Source organism: Anopheles ziemanni, chromosome 3 (genome assembly GCF_943734765.1).
Source record: "Anopheles ziemanni chromosome 3, idAnoZiCoDA_A2_x.2, whole genome shotgun sequence".
NCBI lineage: Eukaryota > Metazoa > Arthropoda > Insecta > Diptera > Culicidae > Anopheles > Anopheles ziemanni.
This window is the reverse complement of record NC_080706.1, coordinates 42,365,284-42,383,602: the sequence shown is the minus strand read 5'-3', so window position 1 is coordinate 42,383,602 and position 18,319 is coordinate 42,365,284. Positions and strand designations below refer to the sequence as shown.

Sequence of the window (18,319 nt, the reverse complement as noted above, 5' to 3'; positions counted from 1 at the left end):
AATACACGATACCACTTGGGTGCCCCTTTTATAACCCTCCGCCTTATCCTATTTAATCTTTTTATCATAACGAAGTGTCACGTTGGGAACAAAACTTTCAACCTGATAATTTCAATTATATTTATATTGTAGATGAAACAAGATTTCGGATGGTTGAGCCGATTATTTATCTTTTTCTTTGCAATACAATTCACTACTTTATTCGTCAACTGCCATCCGTTAGTACGGGGAATCTTTTTAGAATGAAATAAAAACTCTACAATCCTGTTCACTATACAAGAATATACAAAACCCTACGTATCAAAACATGGTTAACATAGCCATACAATCAAGAAAGAAACAACACGGAGCGCATCGTGCTACCGGTATAGAAAAATAGCTATTGTTCAAAATATTTCACCTTTCGCCGTCATCTGATAACACACACTAATTACCTTCAGCTAAACATGTTCGGGTAAGTCTTTTAAGTTAGAACTAAACCTCCTTTATACATACGCTAGCGGCATTGTTTCTAGCAGCTGTCCTCATTTTATCCCCTCAACTACATCGGTTAGCGTATATTTTGGTGTTGATCAAGTTTAGAAACTGAAATAGGACAGTTTTGGTAGATACCGGTTTAAAATATAGACCCGAACTCTACAGCTGCTCTACCTCATCATCCGGTTATATTAGCCCCTATATAACGTCCTAAGTAATGCGGATATTTCGCCCACTACGAAATCAACTAATCCCAATGAATAAGAAACGAAGAAAAGCAGTCCCATCAGGAGTAGTTTTAACGGAAAGTATTTATTTTGTTTTTTTTCCTTAGAAGATCCTGTTAAATTGTGGATAAAGGGAATGTTTTAAGTACCCGCTGCCTCAACATCCTCCACATTGGCTTCAAATAATCATCCTAAGTCAAATATAATACATATCGAGCTAGTTGTGGAAAAAATAAAAAAACCACAAAAAATGAAACGAATGCATTTGGATAAAAAAAATATACAAACCCAAGCCCCAAACAAATGTTTGACTTAAGTGAGCAACCTAGTAGAAGTTGAAGGTCTACAAAGAGAAAACGTTGTTTTTTGAACACGAATACCTTTCGGGGGTGTTTGAGCACATTTTCTCCTATGGATTAGATTTTATCGCGTATATTTGATTTATTTTATATCTTACGAGCCAAAAAGTATATCGAATCTGCTGTTTCTACCTCCACGTTTACTTGCTTGCTTGCTTTATAGATTCTTTCCATTCAATTTTGAGTGTCCAATGGGGTAATGGTGACGGTTTCTCATAGGAAGTCTAATTTTACCACCTCGGCCGGCTACCGCATTACGATTATTTTGATTTTTGTTTTCTCTTGTGTAAATTTGTGAATCACTAATATCCATTACCTATTATGCTCCACACGTCTCTCCACAGGGCGGGTTGTTTGCTGCTGATTAGTTAAGTTTTCCATACTCGTTATTTACTTTCATCGGTATATATTTTTTCTACATACTTGGGTTTTTTTTTCTTTTCTCGCTTAACGTAGCTACAATACATTGGGGTTTTCTTTAATTAATTTTAAATTTCATATACGACCTCGCCTCTCCCCTATCTCCAATTGCAACTGTGTAATCCCGCTATTCTGATAGTATTGTTACAACATTTAGAAATTGCTTTTTTATTGTGTACTCGGTTTGCGCCACTCCATGTAGTTACTGTTGGTTTACCCTTTGCTATCTCTCACTTTCTTTATAACCTCTCCTTCCATCATGAATATTACACTTGCACGCTAGAGTGCTTGAGGAAAACTTCTATAGTAATGTTACTGCTTTCCCCCTTTTATTCTCCCATAAAACTCTAGATAAATAAAACATTTATTATTCTAAAACAAAACGTACAGTACAAATGGAGGGGAATGGAGTTATGTAAGTTTACCTCGTGGAACGCACACACAGTAAAGGGAAGACCGGCCCAAGAAAATATAAAACACGCTATAAAGTATTAACAAACCACCGTAAATCCCCGTAAATCGCAGATCTATTTTCATCCCCCGAGTTTCCCCCTGGGTGCCCTCCGTCATTTCCCTGATCGATCCGTACCGTACACAATTGGTTCCTATGCGAAATTAAAATGGTTTCTATTCCGCTTCAGCAGACATGCGTGTGTGTGTGTGTTTGTTCGCGTGACAAAAAAGTAACGTAACTGCATGCGCATGGCGTGCGCAAGCAAAACGGAAGGGAACTCATGTAACAACAATTACAAAAGTAAAGTGTCGTGTACGTGTACGTATAACGTGCCCATGACACGTGTTGGGTATAAGAATCGGTTGTGTTCAGAATTTTGGGTACATGGTGCTAGTCTAGTGGAATGTCCTAGCTTGCTACGGGCGCCTTCGACGCGTACTCTTCTATCCTGTTTTGGGGGGCCTAACGATTTCCGTTATAATTATGCTCCACGTGTGCTCTATGCTACATGCTAACGGGGTAATAAGTGTGTAAGGTCATGCGGCCAGTAGCCTTTTTTTCTAACCGCTACCGATATCCCGATGTCTTGCCCTTGCAAGAGTGATTACAATTGGCACGTGCGCTGCAGGAATCGGTTGGCTTCACTTGTTGCACGCACGTAAGAACTCCCCCCTCCCCGGCGATGAGCAGACAGGCAACATTCGGCGTAATGGCTCAGTTTGGTACCAGCCAGCGAACGGTCATTACCGCCATTAGTTGTGAAGCCAGCTGCTCGGCACCCACTGGGGTTCGCGCTCGAGGGAGTTGATTTCCGCCAGCAGCTGATGGTACGCCCGCTCGGTGTCATTGTTGATGATGATCATGTCAAATAGGTGGCCCCAGCGTGCCTCCATGTCGCGTGCGGTCGCAATGATTTCCTTCAGCTCTTCCTCCTTGAGAACGGATCAAGAAAAATAATCGTAATGGCATACGACGTTGCATTTAAAATGCATGGCGCAAACCCGTAATCCTTCCGCTAGTGATAATCCCTTACCTTGTACGGTTCGCCCGTTCGTATCCGCTTTTGGCGCAGCTTTTCCAGACTCGGTGGCGCAACCAGCACTGTGTACGGCTTCAGATCGGACGAGCGGAGCAGCTTTAAGCTCTGGGGGTGCAGGTTAAGTACGCATATTTTTCCACTGGCGACCACGGCACGGATGGCTTCCAGAGATGTTCCTGTGAAAGGGAAATAAGGAAACCACATACGTTTGTTAGGAAGCAATCCTTTGGCGCGAGAAAACAAATTATCTAATCCGTTGAACAAGCGTGGTATATTTGGTTTGAAACAACATTTGTTTGGAAAAAAAAGAGTTGAGAGTATGAGAGCACTAATATAATCACTTTTCTTAACTTTAGTTTAAAAACGTGTTTTAAGCATTTCAGCATACTAACGATAAAATAAAAAACGGTAAAGACGGTCATTACGACTAGAGAAGAAGAAACATTATTTGCTACATTGCTTCTTTTTCGCTCTTTCTGATTTCTATTTTCATTGTTCAATTAATTTATGTAAAGAACTAGGTTCAACATTCAGCGAAGCTTCAATTTAATAAAAGGGACACATTGTTTCTTTCTCAAAGCGTTTATAGGTTGTGATAAATGCTTCGTTAGGGCACTCACCATAATAAGCTTTTTCGTATTCTCCATGCTCGACGAACTTGCGGGCCAAGATGTCCGATTCGAACTGTTGCCGGGAGATGAAATGATAGTCCTGACCGGGCACTTCTCCCTCCCGCTGAGCTCGTGACGTATCTAAAACGGAACAAAACGATTAGAATTATGTTGCGATTCTTCCCAGAAAAACCTTCGTCTTGATGATCGGAACACCTACGAGGAATGGCTGCGGCGAACCGCTCGGAATCGGCCATCAACCGCTGGCGCAGCTCGTGCCGGCCAATGTTCGGTGGCCCGATCAGCACGATCGGCCGTTTGTGTGATGCGCGCGGGTAATACAGGGCCACCTCTTCGTACGTGAGAATCTCCTCCGGATCCGGGTCGTCCGCCGTCGCCGTGGCGTACAGCGGATATCCGTGCTCGCTGCTGGCCTTCTTCTTCTTCTTGCGCCCCTTCCGGGCGCAGAGCAGCGTCGATCCGCCACCCGCCTTCCCGTTGATGTCTTTGCGCGTGCGCAACCCAACCTCGCCGGCGATGGCCAGCTTCATCGATTCGCGCTGATGCTGGAACGACTGGCTCGGTATCAGCCCGGCCAGCGTCTGGTCTTCCTCACCCTCCCGGTACGCCTGCCACCAGTTGGGATCGTCTCGCGAGATCACGTGCAGCACGTCGCCCTTCTGGAAGCTGATGCCCAGCTCCCGGCACGGAATGTACAGATCGTCCTCGGGATCGTAGTCGAAGTGGGCCCGCACGTGCAGCACCGGTGGATCCCGCATCCCGATGCCCGGCACGATCTGCGGGATGCCAGCCGGCACGACCAGGAACGTCAGCGTGCCCGTCATCGAGCCGAGCAGGGCGCACACATCGTTGACAGACTTGCCGCGCATCTCGATACCGTTCACCTCGAGGATTTCGTCTCCTTCGTGCAGGAGGCCCGACTTCTCCGCCGCCCCGCCTCGTACCACGCGCCCAATAACAACGGCCTCGCCCTCGTTGCGAATCGTGGCCCCGAGCGGTTCGGACGATTTCTCGATCTGGATGATCTTGATGTGATCCTGACTTCCGTCGCGCAGCACACCGAGAGGCACACTCATTGGTTCCCTCTGCGAAGGTACAGAATAGGCAAGGAGGGATTAGTAAAGCCATCCACCCGGGAACTCCCCCCCCGCCCCGGGACTCACCTTTGCAATGTTGTTATTGTTATTGTTCACTAAACTAGCGTTATTTGGAATTGATGATGGCATGACCGTGACCGGTTTGACCGCACTGGTCAAGGCGTTATTGTTGATGCTGTTGCTGCTAAGGGATGGCAGGGTAGCGTGGTTGACCGGGCTGCCGACGTACGAGCCGACCGGTGACCGATCGGTGGTCGCTGCGATCCGATCGTGCGCCAGCAGGAGACCCTCCATCTCGTACGTGGACAGCAGATCACACAGTTCTATTGCGATTGGCGAGCCGGATTGTGCCAGCGATTCGACACACTGAAAGGAAAACAACAAATGAAGATCGTGCGTCAGTTAACTTCTTACATAAAAGTATCCGATTCGATATTCGTCTACTTACATCCTTGGCCAGGGTTTGAGCATTTGAGCAAATGGGATTCTGAACCTTCGGGCGCCGCCGCTCCAGGACCGCCGTTCGAACGGCCAAGGCTCGCGCGATGCCCGGCCCGAGCAGCAGACTTTGGGCGGCCGTCACTCGGCCAGCGAGTGCTGCCAGGCCGTGCTTGTTCAGATGTCCCTGCAGTCGCTGAAGCGCCGCAACCAGCTCACTGTAACCTGTTTGGATTTAGGGCACAAAGGGGTATTTGTCATTAAACTCCAAGCAAACCAGATGTCCAACCTCGATTCTTACCGATCACCTTCTCCACGACCACCTCGTCGTCCGCGTACGCCTCGTTGTCCACACCGACCGGTGGCTTCTCGATCGGGTTGTCCTGCAGGGCGCGCAGCCGCTGCGAACCGCGCAAGCTGTTGCGCAGGAAGTCATTCTGGGCCGCTATCCGTTCCTCGTCCTCCCGTCTTCGTCGCAGTTGTTCCTGCGAATGGAAGAGAAGGTCGCAAGGGCTGTCACTAAGGAGGTTCTCTTCCATAAACCCAACTTTCCAGCTTTCACACGATTCCTAATATAACCACTCAGTATTTCGAACATCTCCGGAGAACTTGCCTGCTTCTGCGTGTAGAGTGAGTTCGAAGTCGCACGAGAAACCCCCTTGGTCCCCTTGACCCCGGGCGACTGCTGATGGGCGATCATATCGCCGTTTCGGATAGCTCCCGCGCAAGGTTCCGAGTTGCGTCTGCTAACGTTATACCGTTGTACTACGGATCGTGTGAACGATCGATTAGAGCCGCACCCGGGTGGAAGGTGTTTCGGTTTGTTTGGGAACTAAGCCTCCCTTTATCAATGGCGAGTGCAGTTTTCCGATCGAGAGCGCACACCAAGCCTATACCGAGCCCGGTGTAGGCAAGGTCAGAACGTGAAGCGCTTTCGCACGTTTCGTTTTCCCCCGTCCCTGTGTGTGTTACCCAACCGCCTGCGTCCGAGGTTCGCGAGAGAGATAGCTTAGTGCACACCGGCCTGAATAGCTGATCACGTTTTCGACCCGCGACGTTTTGACGTTCCGGCGAACATCGAAGGGGGAATTTCTTTCCCGCAAACTGGTTTCCTTCGAGCGTAGTTCAAATTTGCTGTGTGGGTTGACGCTACTACTACTGTTGCTGCTGTTGCTGGTCAGTTCGCACAACCGGATGGAGCTGGAAGTATGCACCGAAAACCGACCCATCCACTACATGGCGAAACGGCCGCCATGTTGCCGTTTGGCAGAAATAGAAAGTCCACCCTGTCCGGCTCTGGGGACGTTGGGGTTTTGTGTGTTTTCCGAATGGTGGTTAACAATTCTTTCGGCAACGAGTGGTGCGCAAAACAACACCGACAACCCCCCCCCCCCCCCCCACTTCACTATCGCCACACACCAGCAAAGGTTAGTTTATCTCCGTCGCTGAAAGGTCACCAAGGGGAGTATCTAACGGCGCGTCTTCACCGTGGACAGGCCAACTCTTCACTGACTTCGAGGACGGCTCGCGCGCGACGACAAAACGCAAAAACAAACGATCGTCGAAACGGCAACCGGTATCGGTAATGAATTACATCATCACCCTCCGGAACGTGGTCGTCGCCACCGTCGCGAGGGTCAGGTATAGCCACAGTGACACGCAAATTACCACTACGTTAGAACACGGGGCCGGGGGAATTTGTTGCAAAAACCTACGCCACCGGGCGAGTTCTTCGGAGGGGGGGTTGACTATCAAAATTCCGACGTAGGCGGGGGTTAAGAAACGGCCGAGAACTAGAGGACCGGGAGGGCTTAAAACCCTGAACAACCCGAGAACGAGCGAATCAGCTGATGGGTGTAATTTAATTACGTCTGGATCGATTCGTGTTCGAACGTGACCGTCGTACTGGCCGTCGCTTTGGCCAACTACATCCGGAAAGGGGTTCGTATCTTTTGTAGACGTATGGGGGGCTTCAGCCACTACGCCGAAAGATGTCGTTGGACACACGTCGCATGGTAGACAGGGAGTCGGTCGTTTGGGGAGCTTCGTATCTGATAACGGAATGCAATGTCGATTGACGCTGATAACTTTCCACTGAGATTAGAGGAGGATGTATCACTAGGGGTGAGTCACTCGGTACACTCGGTTTGTTGGCGGATTTTATGACCGTCTTATCATAAAACACTGTTTGGAAAACTTAAACCAACACACTTTCGCCACAAAGGAGGGACTTGGGTTCATTGGAGGTTGTCGATCGTATGTGAGAAGATTACCAGTGTCTACGGTTTCTGTCCGTGGGGGAAAATTGGAAAGGACCACTCTCAGCAGGCCACACTTCCGCACTAGGTAATGGCACAGCCTACTTGTGCCCGCGAAAAAAAAACCCCAACCGACACTTTACAGAACAACTGCACATACACACCATCAAACCGACTGCGCCGAGCCAAACACGGACCACCGCGTCTTTACGCAAGCACCGTTTTGGTGATACTGCGGTGGCCGCGAGCAATGCGCACTCCTCCCCAAACACTGACCGATTTGGCAGCGAGAGGGTGCCGCACCAAGTTTTTCCCACCTTCCACCCCCCCGCCTTACACACGTGATCATCACACCCTCGACACTCGAAACAACCCTTTCCTACACTCTCTTTTTATTTTGTGTTGTCAACCGGTCACCAGCAATCACGCTGGGATGGTGGAAGTGGACCGCTTTTTACCCTTTTGTCCGTCCAGCATCAACATCAATTGTATGGAAAATAGACCCGTTTGTTTTTTTTTTGGAGCAACACGGAAAGCAGGGTTCCATGGGACTTTGGCGTGATAGTATAAAGCCGAATAAACTGGAATTAAATTAGCATTTCCTACAAACAAATCTAGCGTACACTTGATCGTGGTGCGTATGGTTTGCGTTCGGGAGTTAGAAAGACGTAACGTGTTATGGCGGCACGAAGGCGAAATAAAAACTAAACAAAAATAAAACCAAACCGTCCACCTCCCCCGAATCTTAATGGCCGAAATGTAAACATTCAGCAAATGCGGGGGGGAGGAAGTGTGTCCGGGAGGGGTTTGATTTGGGTGCCGTTTGTTGTGTCTGTGCTGCGCGTAACGGCGTCCACCACACCGGAGTTGGTCGGCAGCGGGTTAGAAACTGACTGCGCTGTTCTTCACCCCTGGGGTGCAGGGAGGTTCTGGATGCAACGCCCCATAATACAACCATTGACGCAGCTTGCATCTTTCCCTCGGAAAAGTGCGGCGAGAGTGGGAAGAACTTTGAAATATGTTGATGTTCTCATCGGATGCAACTCGAATGCATCGCTTGGCATGGAAACGATGCAGTACGCACACAGTTACAGGCACCCGTTCAGGGATGCATTTACACACACACGCACACACCCGCCTCAATTGACCGCGGTCAGACCGAGGGGATGTATCCGCGCAACGCCACATTTCACCTGTTCCAAACAGGGCGCGGGCAGGTAGGAACGTATGGCTTGCATGCTAGTATGCGTACCGGCGGCCAACAACGACCATGACAAACCCCTAGGGGTGGTTTGTTTGTTTGCCAGTTACATCCCTTACTCTAGCGGGAAGCATCGAGGAACGTGGACAAACTCCCGGTGGTATGATGTTCTAGGTACGGTATGGGGACTGAGTCATGGACTACGCCACGCTAATGAGATGTTAATGTGAAAGGCACAATTGTCATGAAGGTGCCAACAGTAGGTCCCCTGGAACGACAACATCCCGTTTCTTCGGCCTCTTTCCTTTCGAGTATCTCAAAAGTGTGTCTAGACGGCCGCAAATCACGTTGAAGACGTGGCGATCGTTTCTTAAAAGGATCTCTCAAACTTCAACAACGTCCACTCTTCAGATGCATTGAGATATTCTGCTGTCGGCGTTCGTTAATATCTCCCTCGTTAATCCCCACAAGCCGACAACCCCAACTCACCTGGAACTTCTTAATGCTATCTAACTGATCCGGAGTCGGCTCCAGGACCTGGCCGATATGCTGGTGCTGTGATGCGTTCGGCACAATCTTCCGATCTGGCACTTGTGGAGCTGGTACTGGTGCACGGTTCGTCAGCCGCCCGTCCTTCTCTATCCGCAGGTGATCCCTCGGCGGTGGCACCGGTTTCGTCGAGCCGTTGAGCTGGTGGTGGGGGGGGGAGGGAAAATTCGAAAGAAAAAGAGAAAAAATAAGGCACAAGATGTGCGCTATCAGCAATGCTGCCTTTCGGAGACTGGTGCGGAGAGAAACCAGTTTCTACAGTTTCACAGTGACTTTCGGTGTCCTACGGTGATCCCCGTTGTAGTATCACGGGGATGCGGGAGGGAGTTGAGGTTGGTAGATAGGGTCCACTGTACAACCGTACCACCGGATAGTGAGGAAAACCAACGTATATAGAGACTCGAAGAGAATAACACTACTTTACGTGCGACTCATCGGGGCACCTCTTCTAGAACGGCCCCTTTGTACACTAGGAAGGAGTTGGACGGTGTTGGACGGCATTATGATCATCCGTTACGTACGATAATGCTGTTGGATACGACCGGCTTACGAGGCACCAGGTGTGATTTGATAAAAATGATCAAAGAATAATATGAAACAGCTGTCATATTGATGCGTTGATGGTAAAAATGATCAGCAATGTAGGTGGTGTATTTTATCAAATTAAGTTTAAGCTAGCAATATAGCAGAATGCAAAAAAAAATTACTATAAAAGTAATCACAAAAAAATTATAATCAAAAACAAGTTTATAGGATCAAGCGTAAGATCAACATGAGCGTAGTGTTTGGACGATATTAGCATCTCTTTCAATATGTATCCTATTTTTGAAATTTAAATCAATACAGTCTGACCAGGAAATTTTTATTTGAATATTAAATTAAGAAGAAAAAATAAAATGCAAACTACATTTTGCAGATAATTGAACATTGCACTCTATAAAATAAACCATGTAAGCTTATTTATGCATTTTAAAACTTTGAAAACAATGTTTTAATACAAACTCAATCGTGTTATAATAATTAACGGCCATGCGTCCTATCTTCGAATGCAAATTTTAATCACTTTCTTCTGCACTGTCTCTGGTGGGGCCCAATTGCCATCTACTCAATCATGATTTTGCCAAATCGATCCACTAACTAAGATAACGGTTTAACAAGCCTTTTAATAAGCCTTTCTACGGGTGCGAATGTGCACTCGAGGAAATGTACGATTAGTCAACTAGAACGTGTAATGAAGGTAAAATGCTAATTAAGGGTTGGCGTGTGATTGTGTGTGGATGCATAAAATGAGTGGAAATAACAGCAGGTGACTGGATGAAGGTTTGGATAGCTAAAAGGGTATCCGGTAAACGAATTCCGGAGGAAATACGAGGGTGATATGCATGCGGGTCCCTTAATCGTCATCGGGGGAAGATGGTTTTGTTTTTTCGGTTTTTTGGTCCGCAATGCGATCAAGCGAGGATAGTGGAAGGGGTGTGGAAAATACTAACGGAAAGTACGAGCCAAATGATAGTGGGATGAGGAAAATTATGATAAAAAACGGAAACAGAAACAAACAAACAAAAAGCTAGATGACGGGGAAACAAACGAACACAAACAACAAAACAAAATGGTACCTCGTTGCGCGCCGGTGACTGTGATTGCGGTTTGGGTTTATCAATGGATTCGCTGGATGAGCATGATTCTTTCTTTCTGATAGCGTCTTTAATGATCAATGGCTTGGGCGGCGGGTAGCGCGGCGGTGCCTTGACGATCTCGACAAAGCTGTCCGGCACGTCCACGGGCAGCTCCCGGTGCGGCCCGACGTCGTACTCCGGCGGTCCGAGATCACCCGACGACGACGGCGACGAGCTCCGGTTGGTGCTGAGCGAACCGCGCAGGTCGCCCGCCTCGTGGCGCCGCAGCCGGCCGTAGCCGTTGGCGGTGGCGATAGGGTGGCCACTGTTGGAGACGGCCAGCAGCGACGGCTCGAACTCGCTGGTGACCGAACCGAGCGAGGACGGGCCCTTGCTGGAGCCGCCGCCCTTCTTGCCGTACTCCTGGCTGCTGTCCAGCGAGGACAGGTGCCGGTCGCTGCTGTACGAGCCGTCGAGCGGTTCCAGCTCCAGCGGGATCCCGCCGACGCCGTTCGCCGGATGACGGTGGACCGGGGGACGCGCGACCTGGGGCATTGCGTTGGAAACGTGATTTACCTGCGTGCCGGCGGGCGCGGCTCCGGCGGCGGCGGCGGCAGCGGCGGCGACGGCTGCTGGCGTTGCCGGCGCCGTTGTGGTCCGCGGGGGTGGGTAGCGCGGGGGCGTTTTGTTTCTGGCTATGAACGATTCAGGTACATCGACAGCCATTTCCCGATGTGGTCCTAAAACGGAGAAGGAAGGTTAATGAGTTATTTGAGGAAGTTCGCTCGATGTTCGCGACAAAATGTGCTTCTTACCATTGTCCTGATTTACCGCTAACATATTGTACATTTCCAAGTCTTCCTGATAGTCATCAATAGGTATAGAGGGCTTCAGCGTGTCATCACCACCCAACACCACGATGCTGGAGCCACTGCGCCGGCGAGGCCTGCGAAGGAAAGAAAAAGCAAAACACATTTGGTAAGAGTCATGTATGATAGGCAACTTATTATAAAAGAGAAATCTCAAGCAATCAATATAATTTTATTTTAAAATATTTCCTTATATTCTGAATTATTCTCCAAAGGTTTTCTATATGCCATTCCAGTGAGAGCACAAATTCTGTTTAAAAATTTTTTAAAAATTTTCAGGATTTTCTTATGTTTTTAGAATGCATCAGTGCTACTACACGATTTCAAATGTTGAAAATATTCTCAATCAATCATTTTTCATTGTGGACTATGGCATAATTAAAATTTTCTGTGTTACTAAAGTGCATGTTTTTCTGATATCTATTTAATTGTCTTTATCTACAGCAACATGTCTACCCGAACCGTTTCCTTCTTGTGTTTTTTATTCCACTACATCCTTCTCAAGCACATTTTTGAATGTTCATACCAATGGCAAACAATTCACTGAACCCGGTACTATTACATTTAAATAATAACTTAATGCTTTACATAAATTAGTGTGAAAGTTGTTAATTCATTGCTTAAATGGTTTAATTTAAGCTGATATATTTTTTCGTACCAAAGTTTTGTTTTAAATGAGGCAAAAAGTAAAAGTCTTTCAAAAATTGATGATACTCAATGTAACAGCACTAAATAGTAACTTTTAATACCGCCATTAAAATAAGTACCAACATAAGATTTAAACGAATCTTATTTAAGACTTGTTGTTAATCAAATATCATATATTGATATTTTAATGAACCGTCTTTACTACCTTGAAATGAGAATGTCTGTAAACACAAACGAAACACAAACGAAATTCCAATACCTTTAACTCCAATTCATGATCAAATTGAGTATTATTAGACATCTTATAATGCACTTTAGTAGGATCAATTTGAAAAACGTGTATACTTTATAAAAAAAAAAATGATTGATAATTTGAGGGAACAGAAAAAGTAAGAACAAAACTCAATCGACATTTTGTTAAACAAAGGACAAAAAAACACAGGAAGACAGAGGAGAACAATATCAATACGTTTCATATATAGATGATGGAAAAATGAGTTGCATGAACACATTAAAACATCACCGTCAAAATCATAAAGCTACAAAACGAACCAAATGTTGATAAAAAATTTCATAAACATATTCTTCACTTTCCTGCTGCTGTGTGAAAATAAGCGTCGTCTACAAGGTGTCAACCTGAGTCAGTGAATGGTAACTGTACAAAAAAACAAGCGATCGACATACGATCGCTCACCGTCAAACGATAACGAAAAGTCTAGGGCTTCTTGAGAAACACTTCGCTTTGTGAAAACCACCGGCAAGCAACCGGCGCAAGACGAGACAGACCCCGGTGCCCGATGCCAAGCCTGCAGCGTGGAAAAAGGGCCGACACGCAAAAGTAACCGAAACCACAAACAACGCCGAGAGCTGATCATCATCATCATTCGGCGCAAAAGGGAACGCGATGGTCGAGAGCCAAGAAATAAATAAAACGATGAATGAAATTTCTTTTGGCATGTGGTATAGTTATGACCATGTTGGGATGTGTTGCTCCGTCCGCTCTACTGCGCGTGATCGTTTTCGTGATCGTACACCGTAAACGAACAGCAAAAAAAAAACGAAACAAGGACAACAGCGATGTTGGTTGTAGGTTTCTTTTTTTTTTTTGCTGCTGTCCGAAGGGTCTTTCCCTGGATCAAGCACTATCGCACCGTGCGGAGGAGGTTTAAGAAATTGCTAAAGGAAAGGAAAAAAACTGTGTAGAGCAAAAAAAACGGTTACAGGTCCACACAACAACCGCATTCTTGGTCAATGAGGCAATACACAACATCGCTTCGAGCGGGGGTTGGGGGACATGGTCGAAGACGGGAAACCTGCGCAAAGAAGATGCAAGCGGGCAGAAAGGTTGGAAGGCATCGTGTCTCGACGTTAGAGCGATCCCTTCGACGAGTTTGTTTCTTCGCCAAGAACCAACGTAGTTGTTCTGACCAGACGCTTGCCGCCTGTGAGGGATGATGATGATCACGAACACATGCACACCAACCACCATCACAATATCGAAAAGACGGAAACGCCAACCCGGCGAGGAGGAAGAAGAAAGGCATTGGGCCGCGGAAAGCCATCTAGAATACCAAATGAACCTGTATTCTTCTTCCATTCCTTTCCCCGTACCTGGGGAAACGCGTTGGGAATCTTAAATTACACCTCGTCATTCGCCGTAGGTTTCCCCCGGGCTCTTGCCCGATACCCATTGTGCCCGTCCGGGTGTCTCTTTCCGGCCTGTGGACCACAGTTCGGCAGTGGTCTCTTTTGAACGGTAGCTGAAGGTAAGCACCTTTGCTCGATCGTCTTTGCCTGTCGTCCCACGGCCTTTGACGTTAGAATCTCCGGCCGGGAACTCCAGGATAGCCACCCGCGCACGCCGGGAGCCATACAGAGCCGGAGATGGATGAATCTCACGTCCATCTCTTTCCTACCCCCGGGAAAGGACCGTTTACTGTTTTACGATCGGTGAAGCTTTTGAGGCACGGGGTTTTTTGGATAAAGAATTTACCCAAAAACCTACCGACTTCCTCACAGAACGAGTTCGGGCCGACGTTGGGAACTGTTCCGGAACGAATCTCCAACCGCCCGTGGCGACAAGTGGATTAGCGGACGGTGAGGATCATCCTATGAAGTTATGCGCGTCCAGCTAAACGATCATTGTCCATTGTGCTAGCGCCAACTCCGATGACCAGCTTAAAGCTAGGCATTCGAGGTACTCAAGTTGGATCAAGACCTCTCATCCACTGTCGGTTGCCATTATCTGCACTTGCCGATCTTCGGACGCAATGCCCCCTCCAAGATGTTCGTCAGCTTAAACATAGGTGGTGTGTGACGCAACACCCCGGGGCGGCTTCTCTTTCGGAAAACTCCAACTAAAAACATGCACACGTCCGCCGGGCCATTTGTCTCTCCGCATTCGGTCGAATTTAATTTCACGGTTCACAGATAACCGATCGACTTCCATCACCCAAAGACACCTTCCCGCCAGAGTCGCCTCCGAGTCGCCCCGTTGTGACAGGTTGGTCGCGGAAAAATGGCTACGGCCGGAAATGGTGCCCTGCTCGATCAGGTTGAAACTGGACGGACTGCCCCTTCCCATCGAAGACGATCGTTGGATCGGCGTGAGCAACACCGGAAGTAAATGGAGCAGGGGAAATAAAAAAAGACAACATATGACGTGTGACAGACGGTCACGGATGGATGCGGGCTTGGAATGGTCTGGTAGAGGCACCACCAGGTTGTTTGTGAAGGAAAATGTGCGATCGTAATGATCGGTGCAAAGTGAAACTGAAGGTTCGGAGTAATATTTCCTCCAGCATGTGTTTCCATGTCGATACCCCACGATCGAGTTCGTGAGTGGAGATCGCGCGCGCGCGATCATCATCCACAAAGCCGATGAGGACAGAGAAACCGGAAGGCGTGGTGCAGATACAATGGAAAGCACTTGAGGGCCAACCTCGGTTCAAACGAGGGGCAACAAGAGTCACAACCCCCATTCGGAACCAAACGTTGGGGTGTGTCATTCGATGACTTGTCGACGGCGGCGGCGTTCGCTGACTACGAGCTAATGCCACTTCCGGCCGCTCGGATCGATACAATAAAGACCGATCTGGCGTGATTGAGTCGGCCCGGCCCTGTTTGTGTGGCGCTGTAATAGGCTCAACTCGGTGCCTTCATCAGCCTCTCCCAAATCCGACCGATCCCAATTTACCTCCCGGGCGACGGAAGTGGAAAGTAAGTTGCAATTCGACACGGATCGACGCCGAGCCGTCCGCTTTACGATCCCCTGATGAGCGATCGATTTTTCCCACCGTCTTTTATTCGGAATTCCACAAATATTTTCGATCTTTCCAGCCACCGGGGGGGAAAACTGTCAGTGTCGGTTGTTTGTTTGCTTTACCGATTTTTGGTTGACTTAATCCGGGGCCAGGTTCCGGGAATGATGTTTGCTGACGGTGCGCAAAGAAAGGCGGGTTTAAAGTTACCTGCAAGACGAGTCCTTCAACGCCAACACACCGACCGTGTTGTCATGTCGGGGTTTGGCAAAGAAACCCGGGCAGAAAGGCAAAAATGATCGCAAAGGACAAAGCAGAGGGGTCACGGTGTTTACCACCCCCGATTGAGCCCGGATGCCCGGATCTCGCTGTATGCGAGCTGTCTACCCGAAGGACGAAACGAAAATCCCCATCCGAAACCGTTTTCGGTTCCATTCAAGGACTGGCCAGGGAGCGGAAAAGGTTTATAGTGCGCTGCGCTCGGAATCGGTTTCCTTACGATTTGCTTTGCGAACGAGCGGAGACAAAAGGGCCGATTCGGGAGGTTCACGCAACCAGCGTGGGAAACCGGGTTTCCTTTCAATGGAATCATACTTTTGTTTGGAGGAAAGCCCGTTCCACATTCCGTTTGCCATTACTCACCCGTAAATGATTAGTGTATGGGGCATTGTCGGATTGAAAAGCAAACGAAGATGCAACGCGTACCATGTGCAATGGTCTCGAAATTGTTGCATGGAATTTTGGGAAAGAAAACGAAACACACACACAGACACAGCACTAGGGTAGTGCTTTTTCGTGTCCGGATATAGATAAATGCAAACCCCCTTCTGCCGTTGGGAATTTTATATCTTATTCAAAACGTTTCCCCCCGATGGTCGTGCTTTTGGGAGTGATAAAAACAGATTTTTGTTTTCCTAGTCAAAAAATATCCATAAATTATCAAACCTGCTCACTCTTTCTATTGCTCCGTTCCCGATCCCTTCCGCTGGGCGCACCAGCATTCTGAAGCAATCACGGCTGGAAAGACTGAATAATGAAAATATCTAGCAATATAATCGGAAGACCCCTAAGAGGCTAATTTACGACGCTTATCCGGTGGTGCTGGAAAAAAAGCTTTGTGCGTTTCGAGCGGGGCTCATCTGTGCGACTTCGAAAGGCAGGAGAGAAGTAGAATTATCCCTTTTTTTTGTTGGAGTTCTAAGCTCTAAGATCGAAGCGCACCGCATAGCCGGTGCGGTGTACTGGCTCATATGCATAACAATGTTCGAAGGCTGGTGTGAAAGTAAGAAATGTCCCTGAGTATCCCATTATTTCGGTGGAACACCTTACATTAAGCGTACGGTGCAGCAGCAAGTGAGCATCAACAAAAGGATAAGACGTTAAGAGGAGGATTTTCTGCTGGTGGACGTAAGAGCTGGTAAGAGTCTGTGAAATTACCATTGTTCACGAATAATGACATAATTTTCTGTCAGCATACGGTACAGTTTGCTTTAAGGAGTTCAAAACTAGAAAAAATCTCGACTTTAACAGAAAAGTGTAATATTTTTAGGGGGATGTATTGAAATAAATCGTTTAATTTGCATTACCGTTAAAAACGTAAATTCGGTTTTAAAAAACGGTTTTTAAATACAATTTATTTTACTCGTTTATAAATTGATGACAAATTATTTAAATGAACTCTAATGTGTTGATGTGAAATGTTTTAGATGTGAAAATTGGACGTTTTAAAGTTAGTCGATTGTTATGGAAATAATTAAGTCAATTTTCATGATTAACTTATGGTAAATTTAAAAAAACCACATAAACTGGAAGTTATATGTTTTCGATTTTAAAATATAATCATTCCAATTCCAATCAATTCTACTCATGATATTTGATGTTTTGTGCTCCAAGAAATAAGTGAAAGCTAAATTTACAGAGCACGTTATCGACAATAATGAAATTTAAATTTGAATTTCCCCTTGATTGTTTGTTGAAACAAACCACGTCAATGCCTTTTAATAGTTCTTCAGAGTTGTCAGTTTCTTTGAAAAAAACTGCGCTAGGATTGCAATAAATTTTAATCATGTTTTTAATAAATATGCAGTTTTATACTAAAATAATGCGTAGTTGATTTTGAAAGATATGATTTAAACGATGCAATGTGAAGTGGACATTTTTTATAGCAGATAGTTTTTGATTTATAACAAGATATTAGATTAGATAGCATATAGGATTTCTCCAGTTTTGCAATTTGATCAACCACATGAGCTTAAAGAAACAGAACTCCATCACATACAGTTGAGTATAACTTGAGACCGGGTGCACTAAGAATTCTCGCCGAGAATAGGTTTCACACGGAACAAAACCCATGTTTGACACAGCAGTACTAAAACTATTTCAGTAAAGACGATTACATCAGACCGACCGGCGGAACCGGAAGGTGCCTACGTGTGACAAATGGGGAGAGAAAAAAAAAACGATGGTCCCAGATTCGTTACAAACGTTATTACCAATGCTTGAGGATCCTCATTGTGTGTTCGGCGGTCCGGGTACGGGTATACTGAAGGCGATCTGCGTTATCCCCGTTGTGCGTCCCGACGCGGAATTGCTTTCGTTTCACTTGTCGTCGTCACATGAATTGACGTTCATTAGCGATGGCTGTATGCGCTTTCCCGATGCGTCGGTGCGATCCTCCTCCACCACCGTTCGATTATTTGGCCGTTGTTTTCTTGTCGTTTGTTGTTCGCCACCGCCGTTTTTTCTGCTTTGCTTTCTCGATGCGGTTTTATATGC

The 18,319-nt window shown here is 46.9% G+C and overlaps 1 protein-coding gene across 1 annotated transcript; it reads right to left on the bottom strand.

Annotated features, from left to right (window-relative positions):
* Positions 1-2,403: 2,403 nt before the first annotated feature.
* LOC131288228 (protein PALS1) lies at positions 2,404-18,056 on the bottom strand. The gene is made up of 11 exons (XM_058317343.1): positions 18,037-18,056; positions 11,583-11,713; positions 11,416-11,507; positions 9,092-9,292; positions 5,445-5,628; positions 5,154-5,368; positions 4,772-5,071; positions 3,808-4,693; positions 3,597-3,728; positions 2,971-3,152; positions 2,404-2,869 (listed from the first exon to the last, which is right to left on the bottom strand). Exons 1-11 carry the CDS (start codon positions 18,054-18,056, stop codon positions 2,690-2,692), a joined length of 2,523 nt encoding a protein of 840 aa, XP_058173326.1. The 3' UTR covers positions 2,404-2,689.
* Between the last annotated feature and the right edge of the window lie 263 nt (positions 18,057-18,319).